The sequence below is a fragment of the Rattus norvegicus genome, chromosome 3 (assembly GCF_036323735.1).
Source record: "Rattus norvegicus strain BN/NHsdMcwi chromosome 3, GRCr8, whole genome shotgun sequence".
NCBI lineage: Eukaryota > Metazoa > Chordata > Mammalia > Rodentia > Muridae > Rattus > Rattus norvegicus.
In genome coordinates this window covers 64843626-64864135 of record NC_086021.1, presented here as the reverse complement: position 1 = coordinate 64864135, position 20510 = coordinate 64843626, and the positions used below count along the sequence as shown (strand labels likewise).

The window sequence follows — 20510 nt, the reverse complement described above, 5'->3', positions numbered from 1 at the left end:
TTATCATTTTTATGAACTCAAAATGATTTTAAAGCAGTATTTATGAAAGTAAGGCAACGTTACCTAATTAATTGCAAAGCACACACCACATCCCAGGAGCTGTGGAAATGAAATAGTTGATATCCAAACCTACTTCTGCCCTTTCTTGAGTGCTGCTCTAGTTGTCATTCTTGTCTCCTAGCTTCCCTGGGGTGGGAGAGTGTCGTTCTCCCTGCACTGGCCAGCTCATCAGAGTCACATTGGCTGTTCATGAATGGTGATCTCCCTCCTTGTTTGTGAACGGACTCTTGTATACCCTTAAGCTTCACCACCAGGAGTGCACCTAAAGGATGTATAGTCCCCATTCCCTTGTTATCTTTAAAAATAAATTTGTGCACATACAGTGTGAGTGTTGACAGAAACTCTCTGCTGGGTTGTGTTGATGCCGCACGTGCCAGCTTCCTAGCCCCTGTTGAGCAAGAAGTGGTCCTTTCACCTCAGACTCACAACTCGCTGCTGTGCTGGGATGTCCATAGCAGATAGTGGCTGCAAAGGAGCTGATCCTTGCCAAACAGTAGATTGAACATTAGCAGTGCTCTTCCGCTTTGGCCTCCACCTTGTCTTTCTTTCCTCGCTATTCTCACGCCATTCAGAGTCAGTTTTTCATCGCCCCAGAGAGGATGAGGCAGATGCCACAGAGAATGACAAGATGTTTAGTTCCCCGTTGGAGGCCGTGTCTGTGGCAGCCAAAACTGCAGCTTCTGTTTTTGGCTTTCGATTATAGAAGAGTATTTCTGTCTTTTGTTCCCAGTCCCAGTGGTCATGAAATCTATGTTTATGTGAGGACTGAAACTTGTAATTTATTATCTTTTTCAATATTTCATTCTTTGTCAGTAAATGCTACTGAATGGTAGAGACCGGCTGTAAATTGCAGGTCATTGTGCTGCTGTATCTTTTCAGCATTCCTTCCAGTCTTCCCACCAGTCAGCTTGTATTATCATTGCACAGTTCACCTCATGGTTATGTTTTTACACAGTACTCATTCCTTTTTATTCAACATTTAATGTATACATTCCTATAATGTGTTTGGATCCAGCCTATCTTCTCCATTCCTTCCTGCTTCAGTTTCTCCCTCCCAACTCCATGTGCTTGCTGATGTGTGCGTGCATGTACTCCTCTCGGTATGTGCCTCTCCCCCGCCCCTTCCCCTCTGTCTCCTCCTCATTACCACCGAGTCCATATCACGTTGCCTGTATGTACATGAGCATGTGATCACCGATTGGAGCGTGAGTAACCCCTCACTGCCCGCAGCCCTAAGACATGCGGTTTTGCCTCTCCACGTGGCCATCAATCGCAGCAGCTTCTCAGGTAGCCCTGGTCTACAGGAGCACCTTCCCCGCCATTTCTGGAGCTTTTGCTGACTCGCACTTCAGGCGGTCTCGTGCTGTTGTAAGCAAGCGTGGAAGACACTGTTTCACTATCCCTTCTGGCTATTTCTTAAACACAAGACTTCTTGTTCACATGAACCGTATTATCCCTTTCTGTCAGCTCTCGATAATTTTCCCAATAAAGCCTTGACTATTTTAGAAATAGTTTTTTTCTCCCTATGTGAATTTTTCCCCCTAAGACAAGGTTCACTCTGAAGTCCTGGCTGGCCTGGATTTACTATGTAGACTAGGACAGTCTGAAACCAATAGAGATCCTCCTGCCTCTGCCTCCTGAGTACTGAGTTGATATGAAATATTTTTGTAAAGGAGTCCACTCCTCACCACTGTTCCCTAAATCTTTTGCTGTCTGCCTTGTCCTCTGGCTGTCACTCAGAACTGGGAGCTGTTGTTTGCTTTCATACTAAGACTCTCCCTCCTCTCTCCACATCAGACTGAGCTTCACGTATGCAGAGATAGATTGTGGCACACGGTTACAGTAGGTACCTGAAAGGGGCCTTGGCTGGTCTTAGGCCAGGGTCTGTCTGCTTATTCTGCTTACCGTGTCAAATCTGTGCCGCTGTGTGAGCTGCAGTGCTGAGTGTGGTACCGTTTGAGGTGGTGTATGTAACTCTACATCTGTACAGTAATTACTTACTGTCTACATGTGCCAGTGTCCACTGTTCAACCTGTATATTATGCCTTATGTATAAGAATACAATGTGTACACTAAGTAACATAATAGAATTTTTTGATTTAGTTTTAAGTGGAAGAGTTTGGGAGATTTTGCTCAGGTTAGAAAACTCCCCGCCTGAGATTTTTCTAAACAGACTAATAGGGTGGATATGTTCAGTGACTGCCCATGTCGGGGCTTACGCTTCATATTCATGATGTCCTGCCAGATAAGCTAGCTAGCAATGACCCTGACAAAAATGCTTTCTCTTTTGTACGTGGTGTTTTGGTGTTGAGGATATCACTTGTAAACTAAAAGAGCTTGCCTTGTACTGAAGCCTGGATTTAATTTTAAAGGATAGTCTTGATACATAATGTCTCTTTCTCTAGAAACCAAGGAAGAAGGCTATGGAAAGTTCTAGCAACAGTGATAGTGACTCAGGCACATCGTCAGACACCTCGAGTGAAGGCATTAGCAGCAGTGACTCTGACGATCTGGAAGAGGAAGAGGAGGAAGATCAAAGTATTGAGGAGAGTGAAGACGATGATTCTGACTCAGAGACTGAAGCACAACACAAAAGTAACAACCAGGTGCGTTTCACACGCGTGCAGAGCTCAGGGCCAGAGCAGTTAGAGACCTCTCTCTGCTTCGTGCCTGTTCTTCACCCTCAGCCCTTCCATACAGAACACTGCCTCTAAGGCATTTGGTTATGTCTCAGGACGCTTTGTGTTATCTGTCATTAGTGATTAGCAGAACTTTCTCAAGTATTTAAAATTTTTATTTCCAGGTGCTATTACATGGTATTTCAGACCCCAAAACAGATGGACAGAAAGCAAGTGAAAAAGCCCAGGAAAGAAGAACACACCAGCCATTACCTCCTGTGTCTGAGCCCCAGACGCACCCATCATTCCAGTCCCAGCAGAAGCAGCCTCAGGTTCTGTCACAGCAGCTTCCATTTATTTTCCAAAGCTCTCAGGCAAAGGAGGAGTCTGTGACCAAACACACCAGTGTAATACAGTCGACGGGATTGGTGTCCAATGTGAAACCTTTGTCTTTGGTAAATCAAGCCAAAAAGGAACCTTACAGGAAACTCGTAGTTCCTTCTCCTGATGTACTTAAAGCAGGGAATAAAAATACCTCTGAAGAATCTAGTTCTTTGACCAGTGAATTGCGATCCAAACGGGTAAGCTGAATATCATGTACATGAGAATTTTACTGCTAGAAGACAAGGGGGACTAGGGTGTAGATCAGTGTAGCGCATGCTCAAACACGGAGCGTGGCACTGGGCTGGCGAAGAGGAAGAAAAGACGGTGTGCTGTGGATGTAGCTCAGTGGAGAGACCTGGTTCAGTCCCTCCATGCTCTGGAAATGCGTGTTGTGGTTTGACACTCATATGCATACCTGTGTTCTGTGCTTTTGAAAGGCTACTGTGTATCCCACTTCCACCCCATGCTCTCCTGTACTCAGTCAGTAAGTGTATATTAGAGTTGAGGAAGGCATGTTTTATACAAATCAGTGCCTCTTTATTTTACTAACACTATGTTCTGTGTTGAAGGAATTAACTCTTACATAATTCGCTTTTACTCTTAGAACTGACGGATGGTTAAATGTAGAAATCTTTTATAAAAAATGCTTCTCATCATTGGTACGGCAGTGTATTCCTACATTTCCGTTGCTTTTGGTTTGTAACTCTCTGTGTCTGTGGTTTGGGTGTTTGCTGTGCAGGTGACTCCCTCAGTGCATGAGTGTGACTCAGAGAGGGAGGCAGATATCCCGCTCTATCGAGCTTCATTCATTGGAGATGGGGTCTAGAGCTAGGTTGGCAACTGCAGCTGGCTAGCCCAGTGAGTGCAGCTCTCTCCCTGCCCTCTCAAGATTGACCTTCTGACTTTCCAGTATCCAACCTTCTACGCAGCTTCTGGAGATTTGACCTCAGTTCTTCATATTTGCGGAGCAAGCCACCCGAGCCGTCTCTGCATCCCTCTATTGATTTTTAAGTGCCAGCCTGCGTTTACTCATTAGCCACTATCATATATTAGAGTTACTAATGCTATTAGCTCCATTTACAAGTGATAAACTTGAGATCTATAGAGTTATTCTTATATAACTCAGTTAATTTAACCATTCAGTTCTTTATAGCAAGTCTCACAGGACCACACTGTTCATTTGTGATGTAGTTAGAATCCAAATGATGGCCACACGGTACTGGAATCCTTGTCTCTTTCTCGTTTCTTCGTTTCCAGTTTTGTTGAGTGTGTGTGTGTGTGTGTGTGTGTGTGTGTGTGTGTGTCCGTGTGTCCGTCCGTCCGTCCGTCCGTTTGTATATATGCTCAATGAGCCCTAAAACATGTGGGGACCAGTTCTCTCCTCCTACCATATAGGTCCTGGGAATCAAAGTCAGGCAGTCAGGCTTAGTGGCAGCCACCGCACCAGCCCACGGTCCTCATTTTTAACAGTACGACAAGCTGCAGTCTCTTCTCAGAAGAAAGGGAAGGGAAATTTTCTCCATGTCCTTTACCGTCAGCTCCTCTGATGATGTCATGAAGTAGATCAAAGAAACAAACGATCGGAGTAAACATTGAGATTCTGAAGCCAGATTATGCATTAGATCATCTGAGAAAGTTTGAGGAAACTATTTTGTGAAAGAAATTAAACCAGAATCTCTTGCGGTCAACAACAGTGTGTGGCTTCTTAAAAGCTTCCTTAGTGATTGACATGTGTAGCCAGATGCAGTAGCCACCAATCTAAGAATGACCAGCGATCCAGATACTCCTCAAACACAGCACGTCAGCATCACACGATTTGCTTCCTAGCAGCAAGCTAAGTTAAGAATTATACTGTCTGACTTTAAACTTTCATTAATGTATTATTATTTCACTTTCAGATAAGTGAATTCACAGCTATCTAATGAGTTACTTTTATTCCTAATAAATATTTGTTTTTGGTTTCCTAAATGTTGCTATAAATAATTCTATAAAATAATTCCCTCCTGGGGAGGTGGCTCTGTGGGTCCAACCACTTGTTATGCAAGTGGGACAGCTGAGTTTGCATTCCTGACCCTACAGACCTGGTCCCTATAGCCAGTAGCCCTTCCGCTGTGGGGGTGGGTAGGGGTGGGGTTGGAGACTGGAGGATTGCTTGAGCTTGCCAGTTGGTAGTCTGGCTCCAGGTTCAACAAGGGATCCTGTCAAAAAGGAATCAAGCGTAAAACAATAGAGGAATCTCACTCAGTTTCCTTCTCTGGCCTGTGTAATACCGCAGTGCACAAATGTATGCATACACACACACATCACATGCAAAAATAAACCAAGTGTATGGTTACTGAGGAGCCATTTATTAAATAGATTACATATTCTCTCAACAATAAATTAAAGCTAGGCTCACTGTGCATACCGTCCTGTTTCTCTACTAAGTCATCTGAAGTAACTGTGAGACTCAGGTTAAAGTCGCCTGCCATTGCTATATCAAATGAAAGTTTAGAGTTGACGGAGTTTAAAGCAAGCATTCTCATTACAAATTTGTGTTTTTACTGTATAAAGACCATTCCAGAAGTATACATGTTACTGAAATGATAAAAATTAATTGCAAGTAGTTAGTAAACACTTTTTTCTTTATGTATGAGTGCCATGTATGTATTTGCCTGTGCTGTGGACATGTATTTGTGTGTTTATGTCTGGTGCTTGCATAGGCATCTAATCCCCTGCAACTGGAGTCACATATGGTTGTAAGCTACATGTGGACGCTGGGAAGCAAGTCTGCATTTTCTGCAGAAACAGCAAGTGTCCTTAACCACTGAATGTTCTTAGTCATCTCCTCATCCGTGCGATTAGATTTGTATTAGCTTCAGCTCTAAACGATGCCGTCCACACGTCTTACTTTGTGTTACAGAGCATTTTGTCAATACTTTCCTTGAAATAGTTTTCTTTATAGAGCACTTTATAACATAATGGATTTTGTTTATTTTTATAACAGTCACTTGTTCTGTGTTGCCTGCTGTTGATTCTTTGGCCTTATCCTTAGTCTATAGACTTCTGACTTATTTTGATCATTGCTTCCTTCAGTGCTCACATTTTCAACATGTGATTTCAATTAATAAGTGTAAATTCAATGTATATAAACATGGAGTAGAATTTGATAGACCTATGTAAGTCAAGTCTGATCTGGAGTTCTATTTTGCATTTGCTGAAACTAAGTCAAAGGGCGTTGAAGTAAGGCATTGATTGTAGACGACACCTCAGCCTGTCTCTCCCGTGTGCCGTGCGGGGAGTTGATGCTTTAAAACAGCAATTGTACACACTATTTTTAGACCCTTCCTAACATCAAAAGGGATAACATATATATTCCTAAGATTAACTGACAGCAGCCTTGAGATAAATGCAGTAATCATTGTTTGTTCTCTTAACCCATGGAGATAAACTTATGGTATGAGAGTCTTTAGAATTACGGCAAGGAGAGTTGCTGAAAATTAAAATAGGAATGTACAGTGTATGATTTTCTTTTCATTGAACCATGTAGGCCAGTATTAGAAGGAATCAGATATTAGTAAAAGGGTTATTATATGCCAGCTACATTCTACGAGATGCAACACAGTGGAGTTTTCTGTCAGAAAATTGTATCTTAGATTTATAAAGGTATTTTATCTGAATCATAGTATATACAGCAAAGGGACCTATTGAGTAAATAACTAACCCTTTCCTGGTGGTTTGACTTTTGTATGGATGTGGTAGCATTTGTTTATTGAGTGATATAACTTTTCTCTGTGTGCCTGTTTTGGCTGTACTGAGCTAGAATGTACTGCATGTTTACCTGATACCCAAGGCATTAGAAGAGGGGAGTCAGATCCCCTAGAACTGCAGTTGTGGGTGGTTAAGAGCCACCATATAGGTTCTAGGAACTGACCCGTTGTCTTCTGCAAGAGCTCTTAACCACTGGGTTATCTTTCCAGCCTCTTTTCTAGAAAGTAACAAAATAAGCCAGGTAGTGGTGGCACAGGCCTCCCAGAAATTGGGAGGCAGAGGTGACTGGTTTCCATAGTTTCAGGCCAGCCAGGTCGACAGAGAGTCCGTCATAGGACAGCCAGGGCTACACTGAGAAACCCCGTCTTGAAAAACAAAACCAATTAAAAAATATATTTTAGTAATTCTAAATCATTATATATTATCTCAATCATGACAGTAAAATCTACATATTTTTTTATTTTCAAGTAGTTCCTTTTTAAACATTTAATTATTTTTTATTATATGTGAATGGGTATTTTTTCTCTACGTATGTCTGTGTACTGCATGTGTGCCTGGTACCCAGGAAGAATAGAAGAGTTTATGGGAACCCCTGTACTTGAATTATGGACAGTTATGAGCCACCATATGTTTGCTGGAAATTAAAGTAGGTCCTCTGGGTGTAGGACCAGTGGTCTTAACCACTGTGCCCTTGAAGCACTATTTCAGATTTTTAGTATCTATTTTTTAATTTTTATTTATAGAAGTAAATTTTGTGAATTTATTGTCTATAAAATTTCCCAAGGTAATTGTATTCTACTTGTGCTGGATATTGACCCCAGCACCTTGTGCATGCTGGAGATACTCAGTCATTAGCTTAGCACCAGTTCCTAGTTGGCCTCCCTGTGCCTTAAAATTTTGCTTTGAAAATGAGCTGAATGTGATGGCCCGTGTCTCTCACGTCATCTGAGGCTGACACAAGAAAATCACCGTGTGTTGGGGGAACCTGGCATAATCATGTACCCAGGGTGACCTGGACTCAAGAATAGGATTGTATCTCAAAAAAGCAAGAAATAAACAAAAAATTCTTCTCCCTTAAGAGTTTGTTTTATAATCTAGTGTTATTAGTCTCGGGTGTTTCAAGAACTGGGCTCTAAGTAATGTTTCTGGAAGATCATAAGTGAGAATTTCTGCTTCGGAAACTTAACTCTTTAAATCATTATACACACAGACCTGTCTAAACTATACATAGAGAACCAAGTGTTTGGGACACATGCTGTGATTCCAGAATTTGAGAATTGGAGGCAGAACCAACAGGAGTTCAAGGCCAGCATAGTCTAACTCTGTCTCAACAAAGGAAAAAACAAACAAAACAACTAGTTCATCATGGAGTATCAGCCAGGTAGCGCCTCCGGGAATGGGGTGAGGAACGTTTCTGTCTGAGAGGAATGTGGAAACTGCTGAGTCAGAGCTTGAAGCATGGACAGCACTTCATGCTCCTGAAACAGTTCATGAAGACAAATGATTCTAGCAAAATGTGGGAGGAGGAAGGTGCCACGAGACTCTGGCCTTAGTAGTTGTCCGGAGCAGCTCGAAAGCTTAGCTAGGTCCGGATGAGCCATGAAATGATTTGCCTGTAACAGTTCGGAAGGTTGACAGAGCTCCCTGAAGCTAATCAAAGAAAACTAATGTCATACAAAGTTTACTTTTGTATATGGTATTTATTGGGAGTTGGACAAGACGAATTAACAGCATGTCCTAAATTTGAGCAATATTTCATGAAAGAATCCAAAGACAGTGTAATAATAGACTAGATGATTTTGTGGTTTTGTTTTGCACTTTTGGAGGGGAGGGGAGGACAATTTTCGGGCCTCAGGACTGGTTTACTGTGAAAATGAGAGCAGCAGTCAGGAGAGGGGACAGTCAAGAAGTCTGCGTGTTTAGAGTGGTTAAAGCAAATGAGAGTGTGGACACCCAAGTCTAAGCGAGGCCTGACAGCCCCTTGCCATTGCTGACGTTCCTTCCCCCACCCCCTCGGCCAGTACGTCATGGTGTAAGTTTCTCTGGAAAGCTGTTCTGAATCTGTCACACGGAAGCAGTCTTGTCTCCTGGCCTTCTCATTTTGTTTTTAACTTGTGTTTTACCAGGAACAATATAAGCAGACATTCCCATCCCAAGTAAAGAAACAGGAGTCGGGGAGGAGCCTGAAGAAGGTTATTGCAGCTTTGTCAAGTACGAAAGCAACCTCTAGTCCACCAGCACATCCAAAACTACCACTAGACAACAACCACCCTAATCCATTTTTGACAAATGCACTTTTAGGGAATCACCAACCAAATGGAGTCATTCAGAGCGTCATTCAAGAAGCTCCGTTAGCACTAACTACCAAAACGAAAATGCAGAGCAAGATTAACGAGAACGTCTCCACTAGCACCCCCTTCTCCTCACCTGTCAATCTGAGCACGGGTGGGAGGAGAACTCCTGGCAGTCAGGCCCCTGCGCTGCCCTCCGCCTCACCCATCCTGCACAGTAGCGGGAAGGAGAAGCGCGTCAGCACTGACGCAGCCCCGCTGAAAGGGCACCATCACCCCCATCCGGCAACGTCGTTGGTGGAACAGTTTAGAGGAACAGATTCAGACATTCCCAGTAGTAAAGACTCGGAGGATTCAAATGAGGATGAGGAGGAAGATGAGGAGGAGGAAGATGAAGAGGATGATGAAGACGACGAGTCTGATGACAGTCAATCAGGTTATTTTCTGCTTTAAAATTTAAAGTTTGTTTTTAAGTATATGAACCAGAAAGTTTTCTAAAATTTCCCACTTTCCAAACTTGGAGTCACTGTCACTCACTGTTTCTTACAGCTGATAAAAAATAAAAGTTAATTGGTACTGAAATTCTAAGTTAGTCTCAGATTGCCGTTCCCCTGGCATTGAATGGCTGATTGTAAAGTGCTGGTGCATGAGTCGAGCGGTTTTATCAGATTGCTGAATTTTCATTTCATCGTGACCACCTATGCAGTACAATTGTTATTTTTTTCGAAAACAATTTTAAACCAAGTGGTGGTGACCCATGCTCTTAATCCCAGCACTTTGGAAACATATAGGCAGTCTCTGAGTTTGAGATTGAGAAACTCTGTCTTGAAAAACCAATAACACCAACAGCAACAGCTAGTAATTTTGAGCCATGTGTAGCAGCGTATGCCTTTAATCCCAGCTCTTGGGAAGCAAAGCAAATGGATCTCTGTGAGTTCGAGACCATCCTGGTCTACACAGTGAGTTCCAGGACAGCCAGGGCTTTACAGAGAAACCCTATCTGGGGCGGCATGGGGGGTGAGTGGTGGATTATGAGTTCTTTAGAATTTCATTCAATGTGTTTGGAACATACCTGTCCCTTTCTCGTTCTTCCCATGTCCCTTCCCTTTCCCCTAAGTTTTCTCCATTACCCCTACCAAAGCCAGTTAGTGCTGCCCAGATATTCTTGGGTTTTGTTCTGCTACCTATTAAAACATTACCGGATATCATTAAAATGGAAATTTTTGCACCATGATCATTTACAAAGAACCAAAACCTTAAGTCCCTTTTGATTTCAGAGTTAATTAAGTAACATAGGGTTATGATCTTGTACCTTGATTTCATTTACGCTCTAGTGGTTTTGTTTTGTTTTATAAACAATGTTTTTAAACTCATAAAATGAAAGATAACTTAAAATATTAATATAGAAATTATATAAATGTTTTATATATTTATGTTTGTATGTGGATTTGTTCCTGGTCTACCAGAATTTTTTTAGTAACTAATGTGAATAGAAAAATAGTCATTATACAATTTAACATTCTAATGATGTAAAATTCTGTAATTCTGTATTCAGGACTTTTTAAAAACTAGCTTTTATTGAGCCCCAGTGAGGGAAATAATGCCAGACCAAACAGTGTCCCATGGGTGCTGTCTGGGCATCTTTACTGTATAGGTCTGTGTTCATCCAGTATTTAATCCAGTCTTGTATGTCTCCTGTCTAGAGGACTATGTGCTAACTAACATGTGTATTAACTTCACAGACTTCACAGCCAGGACAGACCTGCCTGCCTCCCTCAGCTTGTCTCTTGTCTTACCACAGTTATTTCTGTGAGCAGTTTGTGAATCTTTCAAAGCCTGATGAAGTCTTTACCTGAATTGAAAAACTACAGCTAAGAAAGCAAAAGACAGAACAAAACCACTCCCTAGGAAAAAAATTTTTAATGCAGAATCCCAGATGGAAAGTTGACGGTAGTTTTGGGGCAGGAGCTGAGAGGGAGACTCTGTAACCCGGGACCCACCAGTGTCCCTTTACTCAGGGTTTGAGTATAAAGTGATTCTGAAAGCCTTAAGCAGAACTCAAACATCAATAGTACCATGTGGGGACTTTTTATGATTTAAATGTTAAAACTGATGTCTGAAGAGAGATTTGAGGAACTGTAGTTTACATACACTTTACTCAAATAGCTTATAAGACAGTAATTGTAATATTTGCACTTCTTCTTAGGAAATTGCTTCTTTGAATCTGCAGTCACAAACAGTGGCTCTGGAATACGCCCCTAGGTACAAACTGCCTGTGATTGGTTATGACCTAGTTGTAATATACCAGTGCTTCTTTACTTCCCAGAATCAGATAGTAATTCAGAATCAGATTCAGAAGGCTCAGAAGACGACGATGAGAAAGACCAGGAGGAATCAGATAGTGACACTGAAGGCGCGAAACCTGCCGTGAACCTGACTCAGACAAGCTCCTCTGCCAAAAGCCCTCCCTCCAGTCTCACAGCGCACTCAGCACCTCACAACCTCCACATAGGAGGCCCCCCAGGCTCTGCTCCTGCTGCCCTGTGCTCTGAGTCCCAGCCTCCTGCTTTTCTTGGCACTTCTTCTTCCACACTCACTTCAAGTCCACACTCTGGTACCTACAGTTTATTCTTATCGATGTAATGTGAAAGTCAGACTGCAGCGAGGATTGCTCTTTGCCCAGGTTTCTGGAGACAATCTCGTTGTAATCATATACTGTGTGTAGATTTTAACCACCGAGCCATCTCCCCAGCCCCCAAATAATTTACTTATTTTTAAGTGCATTAGTGTTTTGCTCCTGGAACTGGAGTCACAGACAGTTATAAGCTGTCATGTGGGTGCTGAGAATTGAACCCTGGTCCTTTGGAAGAGCAGCCAGTGCACTTAACCAATGTCTAGATTTTAATTTGGCCAAGAAACATGTATTCTAAAAGATTTAATCCATTGCCTGATATTTTAATTTTCCCCTGTAATATCTATTTTATGATTATAATTAATGATCCCTCTTGATTTTAATCCTTTTTCTATGTTCATCCTTTATTTTAGAGTTGAATTTCTGTGCTTTATATGAAATTACTTGGACAATTAAATGCCTACACACTCACTATATAGTCTGATTCCATTTTTTGAGTGAATGACATTCTTAGTCAATAGCATACGATCATTTTACATGTTTGATTTATTTAAAACTTGTAGGCATTTTCATGAAAAAGTTCCTGCATTTAACAATCCAATATTGATACTCTATACTCCCGTTAAATAACTAAGAAGGTATGGCTTTGTGTAGTAAAGTATTTTGCTACTGTTTTACTTACTTTTCTCTGATTGGCACTTTCTAATTTTTGCTTTTATTTCAACAAACAAGCATGATGTCCTATTCATTTAATATATGTTGATATTTGTGAAACCTATATTTTGCCTTTAAAATGCATATATAACCACGATCATCTCCTTTGCGGTTTTAATTCATCCATTAATTGATTGATTGATTGATTAAAGGCCTGGTACTGTTTTGGGTCATGGATATATAGACACATAGAAATTAAATTGTCTTTAAATATTTGAGCCAACCTTTAAAATTTGTAGCAACTATCTGAAAAGTCATAGACTTCCAAATAAGACAGTGGGTGTGTTTTTGAAAACTGCCGGCTGTCCTTTCCCTCCTTATCGGCTTCCTACTAACTGTGAGTAGGAGAGGAGCTGCTGTGTTACTGTTGTAGAGAAAGCCCAGTGTCTGTCAGAGGCCAGAAGGGGAAAAAAAACTTATCCTACTACTCTGCTCAGTAGGAAAACAACTAGAAATAATGCAATTTTCATAAATACACGAATAATTCACCATTAAAACATTTGTAAAACAATTTCTGAACGATCAGACAGCTAGCTGTCCTTTGTACATTGAGCATTTCATGTTCTGGTTGACTTTTCTTAAAGGTACGTCCAAACGAAGAAGAGTGGCCGATGACCACGAGCTGCGCATTCCTCTGGACTACGGGTAGGCAGCATGCGCTTTCCCTAGTCCCGTGGTCCGGTCTGCAGACTTGATGTTCTGTTCTCACCTCGCACATAGTTATTGCTTAGAAAAGAAGAGCTATATATAACAGGGGGCAAAATGTTGACTTCCAAGAAAAGGGAAAGTAAATGTAAAAGTAAAGGTGATGAAGTTGATGCAGGGCTCAGAAGGGCTCAGCAGCCAGTCACATGTCAAAGAGCAGGAACAGTAGTGCCAGTAGCTACCAACACAAAGACAGGACAGGGAAAGTTGTCATAAAAGCAGAAGTAGTCAAGGGGAGATGAGTTAAATGGGTTCTAGTTACGAGTGACCGTTCAGATAGCGTCTTCATAGAGAGGCACGAGTGACCGTTCAGATAGCGTCTTCATAGAGAGGCATGTCTGTACTCCCCACACTTGGAGCTTTCGACTCTTATACAATTGATGTGCGTTTTCACACTACTGGAATATCTCCTTCCAGCTGTGATTTCTGTAACACTTGACAGTTAAATGTTTCCAAGTCTTTAATTAGTTAGCATAGAAAATGTAATTCATTTAAATAATGAATGTATTTGAGTTATATGATTGTGAGTTTACTTTTGTTTTTATTTTTTTAATGTTTTCTGAATAACATGTACTTTTTTCAACTTTTTAAAGTAAGTATCTTTAAATTAAGTATCTTATAATGCTTACTGTTTTAAATCTATAGCTGGCAGAGAGAGACCAGGGTGAGGAACTTCGGTGGGCGCCTTCCAGGAGAAGTCACGTATTATGCCCCGTGTGGAAAGAAGCTCAGGCAGTACCCTGACATGATAAAGGTGGGCACCGTCTGCCTTCCTGTGTTTGGTTCTGATTAAGCATGCTAGTGCAGAGGGGAAATGTACTTCTTTGTCAGATGGAGCTCCTTGGTACAAAGTGGTCTCTTGTATGGGTCTAATGTGTTTAACCTAAATTGCCTCCCAAGTATAACCTCTTCATGGAATTTGCAAAACATTAATGTCTTGAAATCTAGCTGCACATCAAAGCTGGCTTGTAATTATTAAGACCTGAGGCGGAAAAAATGTGATTTTTTTTTCCAGTATCTCAGTGGCAATGGATAGAGTAATGGATATGACAAAGGGCAAGTTTTGCTTCAGTATAAGACTAGGGGAGGTTTTCAATGGGCCATAGGATCCGCCTTCCAAAGAAGTCTTTGAACCGGAAGTAGTACTTTAACCTAAATGAAGTAGCTCTCAGTACTCTAGAGATGGCCTTTCCTAGCTCACTGGTTCAGTTGGACGTAGAGTGTTCTGACGGTCACTCTCGGGATCTTGGTCTTGTTTGAGCAGCAGAAAGCTTTGATGCAGTCCATGTTTTCCATATTTAAATAAGCTTTTCTGCGTATTAATTACACCAACAATTTTGTGCTTTATATAAGAAATCTGTAATGTTAGTGGGAAGTTTTACCCTGATAAAGTTAAACAGTTTTAGGAAAACCAGTCTGAATAGGCAATTCCTGAGATGCTGTAAGGAGAGTTTTGAAAGCACATGGTGTGTGGACAGGAGCTGGTCCATTTGATCACCATGTGTGATCCACTGTTAACATTGTTTTTTAAATCTGGTAAATTGAGATCCTGAGTATTTGGTGAGTAGAAATTCTAATGTTTTATAGGGATTTACAGTTTATTATGCATATTTCTGAATACATCACCACAGTTCCCACTGAACTTGTGAATTAAATGTACAACCTTTACTCACTCCCACAATCAACTTCCGAGAAAGCCTCCCCATCTCTGTGACCTCTCCTGGGAGACCGTCCCTCTGCCCTTTACTTACATTTACCTGTAAATGTTATTAACTTTCTGCTACCGTTTATGAGCCCCATCGAAAGAGTCTCTGATTATCCTGTTACATTATTTATCATATACAGACAATAATGATATTTATGCCTCATGAGATTATGGCAAAGTTAACATGAGATAATATGCAAGAACATGTTTCAGTTAGGTTCACATGCTCAGCAAAGTAGCGAAGACACTTCTTGATTGAGGCTCTTCTCTTTGGACCAGTTTCAAGGTGCAGACAGACATTCTTTCCTTTTCCTTTTTTTTTTTTTTTTTTGTTTGTTTGTTTTTTTGTTTTGCTTCCTTTTGTTTTGGATTTTTGAGACAGGATTTCTCTCCCTAGTCCTAGCTGTCCTGGAACTCACTGTTTTGTTTCTTTTTCAGGACCTGTTTTCTCTGTTTAAAGGGAGGCGTTTCCATCTTGTCCTAGGCCTTAGTGGAGGGCATTAGATTGCTGAGATTAAGCAGATCCCGCCAAGGTCACATAGCCTCAGTATGGCAGGGATGGGCGAGTTTGTAAGGCTGTGCGTGAGTCAGCCAAGGGACGAGTGAACCAGTGAGCAAGCAAGCAGGAGCTGAAGAGTCTGGAAAGGTGCTCCTTGCATAAGTACAGAACCCTTTTCCCACTGTCCCGAGAGCCACATGCAGCTTTATGGTCTCCCTAAGGTGCTAGTTTTATAAGACCAAAAAAATCTTGATTTTTTTTTTAAATTTCTGCATATAAATGTATTTTTAGGGTTCCTTATTTTGAGTTATTATTTAAAGTTTAATTTTTCATTTCAACCCAGTTTGTTACCACATTTTTTTTAGAACTTAATGAGCCACAGTATTTTTTTAATACTACATACTAATTTAATTGGTTAAATGTTTTGGAAGGCAAGAACATTTAGAAATTCTTATTTTTGATCTTTGGTTCATGTTTCAGATCTTTACTTGTTTTATTTATAACAGAATCATCTTTATGGTTTTTTTTTTGTAGCTCTTTGTTCTGAGAGGAAAGATAATTGCTATTCAATACATGAAGGATTTTTGTTATTGTATCAATAATAATTAGACTTAATCTATAAAGCCTCATTACACAGAGCAGAATGTTCTTTGATATCATTCACTTTTTATTAAACACAATCAGTGTTCTTTCAAATGCAGAGTGTCTTGTTGAAATCAATTCCAGTTAAGAACTTAGATGAGTTACTGAAGCTGTACCATGTGCAGCCAACAAACTCAGAGAATGCACAGGGAAGACAGCACACATTCTGAGGTCACTTTTTAGTTCAGAAAAAAAATGAGTAAGTGAAATTTATCTTTCAGGTCCTTTGAGAGACCATCCAATAAAATGATTTCCTTAACAAATTAAAAATGTGCATGTTTTCAAAATTCTTAGAGGTACAAAGCCATATATATTTTATATTGTTATTATATACATGTTTAAGCATTGGATTAATTGGAAATTTATATAATTATATAAGAATTTTCTATAAAAATCAAGATATTATCATTTTGTTAGAGTACCTGGTGTCAACAATTTTTTTCTTTTAGTGGTGAAAAGTGAGATGTAAGCCCAAAGCTCTTTTAAACCACTTCTCAGACCCTTGGGCTGCCCCTGGCTTTGCCTTTCAGAACTGGGTCTCTATACACATTCCTGTTGACCACAGTTGTATCCCAGGGGCTCCCTACTGAATAACTTGTAGGCAGGATGTTCCTGTGGCTATAAACATTCACAAAGGACTTGATCTTTAACGTCTTGGTGATTTTTCTCTTGGCCATGGTGGTCACGTTTGGACCTTTGGTTAGTTGCAGGCATCATGGCATACATATTGCTAGGATGGGCCGAGATACATCATCAATTGCCTTTGTGAGAAAGGTTTGCAGCCAACCCAGACCAGCACCACCACAGTCCCAGGCCTCCTGAACTTGTCCAGTCAGCAGCATCCAGAGCACAAAGCAGGAAGGGAATTTGAGTAGCTAACGTTTTGAAGGATATTGTTTGGCACAAATGCACTCATTACACAATAACAGTTGTATGTGTATGTATTTGTAACTTTATACAAATTGTATAGAAGTTTGATAGCTAACCTTATATTAAAAGCAAAACTGCATACACCAAAAGGAGCCCAGGATAGAGTTGTGTCCCTACAGTTCCCACAGTCAGTGAGAAAAGAGGAAAGGCTGCAGATTTGAGGCATGCCTGGCCTACATATTGGATCTGTGTCTTAAACCATAATAATAACAGCAAAATCCAAAACAGGAAAATATAAACATATCAAATTGATCATGGCTTTAATTGGTCATGGTAATTTCTGCTAGAAGGTAATGTTTGAAGGGATAAAAATATAAATTTGTAAAAGTTAACCATTTTTATTCAGTATCAGGAGCTTAAGGTAGTAATTATATACATATTTGACAGCAAACATTTGTTGAAAATGGTGACTGTAGATATTACAAGATAAGCAGAGAGAGCCATTTTAACTATGTCAAAATTTAAGTGAAGAACCACAATATAATGGTTATCTTTCAAACAAGTAAAACAGATGCCCTTAATTCAAGAGAAGTCGGCTATAAAAGGAATGAGACCAAACAAACTTTTACTCATCAAGTGTTTTGTCTGCGTCCACAGATACAGTGAAAGCTCAAGAGGGTCAGCAAATGGTAGCCTTGTGCTAGCCAGAGTTCAAATACTCTTTATCAGCTTCCATAAAATTCCACCTTTTAGGGGTACTTGGCGTCCTCTAACAAGCAGAAATGCCCTGAAGGCCAGGCTCTGTGGTCAGCCAGCTGCCTGTGCTCACACTCTGTCAGGCTGGCCTCCATGCCGGCCTGGAAAGGATGCCAGTGGATCTGTCTTTACAGAGTTCTGTTCCGTTGCATCATAAAAACGTGTCGATCCTTACGTTTGTCATCAGTTTTATTTTATTTCACTGGTTTTGGTTACCAAAGTAATAGAAATGTTTGTGCTGGCTTGGTTTTGGTAAGTTTGGGAGTTCTTTCTTTTATCTGCATTTACCTCTGGGAATACAGGAGGCCCTCACAGCGAGGCTTCACACATGTTGACAAGGATTGTATTGAAATGTCTGGTGATGCACTCTGATAAGTATGTGTATGAACTGTAACAGCTAAGAATAACTTTTAAAAATGATTCCATATTATTCACTGAGTAAGTTCAGAGTCATTGGGACATTGAATGTCTACTCTAATAATGTTTACTCTAATCAGTAAAAGAAACAAACACTCAGTAAAGAGCTCCTTGGAAGGTGAGGGTGGGGAGGAAAGATGTACAGAGAAGTGAGTAGTCATGATTCAGAAACGTTCGGAGAGTTGTTTTTGAAGGATTCTATTTAATGGCGTAATGCCATAAGAAAAGTAAAATGTGTTTCTTTCAGAGACTGGCCATTTTTAAAATCACTTTATAAATATTTATGACAAATAATGTCTCCAGATTTCCCCAAAGACACTTTTTTCCACAAAGGAGATTGTGAACATGCCTGTTGCTGTAGAAAAGATGTTGAGAGTAGAAATTTGAAGAAAAAGCTAATTTCCATGGAGAAACCATTAAAATCCATTAAAGTACAAGTTCTAAAGAAGCACATCGTCACCTGATGGATCGCATACCGGTCTGCCGGGCCCAGCTACAGCGAAAGGGCTTTTCTGGTGAAAAGTGAAAAAGTGGGAACACTTTATCTTAGGCACTCTATATAGTGATGGTAATTATTTTAAATTAAGTGAAGAACTAAAGACTGGGCGTCAACAACCAGAGTTCTAATCCAGCTCTGCTGTTAACTGCCACCCCTGTCCAACCTAACCTGAGCACATATGGACTCTGGGAACATGACCCATCACCGCGGACAGGGAGGGAGTCTGGAGGTTTATGCCAGTGATTTGCCAGGTAGGATTGTAGCGGCTAAGCCCGAGTGTGGGACTATGGAAGCCATTCGGAGTCACCTTAAAGTCACTTCTTTTCACTTCCTTTCTTTTCTGGACTACACACAGAAATCACTCAGCCCTCTAAAGCTGTGGTCTCAGCGATCATGGATGTAATAATTGGGGTAGCATAATCAACATTGTCTTTCTCCACTCTGTTTAATGGGCGGCAACCCTCTTCTCTCAGTGTAGGCTAGTCTTGGTCTTTTATAGCTCTTAAATGCTACTCAAAAGAGTGTGTAGCACTAATGTGCTGTGTAACTAGGAGAGACCAGGACTTCCCAGTGCCCATCATGTGAACTACACCGAGCTCAGTGTTGCTTGGGGAGTAAAAAGCAGTAGAAAAGAGGCACCAGGCATAGGGAACCCCAACAGAATCCCACTTTTCTTCAGATTAATTTTAGGATACATGCTTTACTCACATCCTGTGACTTTTCTTAGAAGTGTTACCCATGCAACTCAGCATCTCGTGCCATGGTGAAGCACGAGTGCGTATTTAATTCCTCACCTGAAATGGAAGTCCATATACCAGGTCTTTGACATCCCTCCTCTTCTGGATTGGACAGATGGCTCAACTGTTCAGAGCACTGGCTGCCCTTGCGCAGGGCCTGGGCTCAGTTCCCAGCCCCCACATGGCAGCTCACAACCACAGATGACTCAAGTTCCAGGGGCTCCTGCCCCTTCTTCTGCCTCTGTGAGCGCTAGGCATGTGTGCAGTGCACTTACACAGGGACTGGCAAACATCCATAAACAAAATAAGTAGAAAAAGTCCTCGTCCTTTAGGTATGACGTTCTGAATGTTTCATGTAAGCTGTTAAGAGAGGGAGAGATTCTGAAAATGTGCTTTCAGAGGGAAGCCTTGGCTTTGTTTTTGAGTTATTTTTAAGCTGTTGTTAAATTTACTAAAAATTAAGGATAAGTCTGAAATAATCTATTCGGTAAATGACTAAGAGTTCTAAAATTGTCACAAGTGCTTTAGATTTCAAACATAGACCGCAGTTATTTTCCTTCTAAAAGACAAGGATGTAAGATAATAAAGACCCCAGTCATGTCAGGTGTGGTGTGGCAGTGCAGACCTTTAGCCCCAGGAGAGACAGATGGTTGAGTTTGAGGCCAGCATGTTCTACAAAATAATTTCCAAGCTAAGCAAGCAAGATCCTCTGGGGGGGGGGGGGTCCCTCATTCAATTAAAAAGTACCAGCATTTCAAGTGTTAACTTGGAAGATCAGCTTGTGGAGGAATGGATGGAACTTTAGCTCCACACTAGAGTCTTAGTGGTACTGGAGTTAATGTCACCCAAGTGATGTGGTCCTGAATCACCCACACTAGAGGAGCCTGAGCTGCTGATCTGGGGCTGGACAGGTGGTTTCAAGGCAGGATCATTAGCTACTCTTTCAGAGTCCCAGGGTCTGATTCCCAGCACCCCAATGGTGGCTACAACCCTTTTGTCACTCCAGCTCCCAGGCATCCAATAATCTCTTGTGGAGTCTGTGGTCCCGTACGTGGTGCCCATGCATCAGACGAAACACATGTATGTACACATAGAAAAAGATTTTTAGTGTTGTTTTTTGGACTGGAAAGATGACTTAGTGGGGAAGGGAACTAAAGAACCTAGGTCATGGTTGACAGAGTGAGCTGGTGTGACGCTCAACACACACACATGTAACAAGTAATACATTTTT

The 20510-nt window shown here is 41.0% G+C and overlaps 1 protein-coding gene across 51 annotated transcripts in view; it reads left to right on the top strand.

Moving 5' to 3' along the window:
* The window catches only part of Baz2b (bromodomain adjacent to zinc finger domain, 2B), a 241564-nt gene that overhangs the window by 170412 nt on the left and 50642 nt on the right, over nucleotides 1-20510 (top strand). For 31 of the 51 annotated variants that reach the window (XM_063284024.1, XM_063284046.1, XM_063284011.1 and 28 more), the window contains 6 exons: nucleotides 2466-2666; nucleotides 2864-3259; nucleotides 8939-9539; nucleotides 11430-11721; nucleotides 13038-13094; nucleotides 13800-13908. In XM_063284024.1, coding sequence (XP_063140094.1) covers nucleotides 2466-2666; nucleotides 2864-3259; nucleotides 8939-9539; nucleotides 11430-11721; nucleotides 13038-13094; nucleotides 13800-13908 — 1656 coding nt within the window. Of the gene's footprint in view, nucleotides 1-2465; nucleotides 2667-2863; nucleotides 3260-8938; nucleotides 9540-11429; nucleotides 11722-13033; nucleotides 13095-13799; nucleotides 13909-18056; nucleotides 18794-20510 lie in introns of those variants that run through there. The other 20 variants (XM_063284041.1, XM_063284040.1, XM_063284038.1 and 17 more) reach the window with 3 other exon arrangements.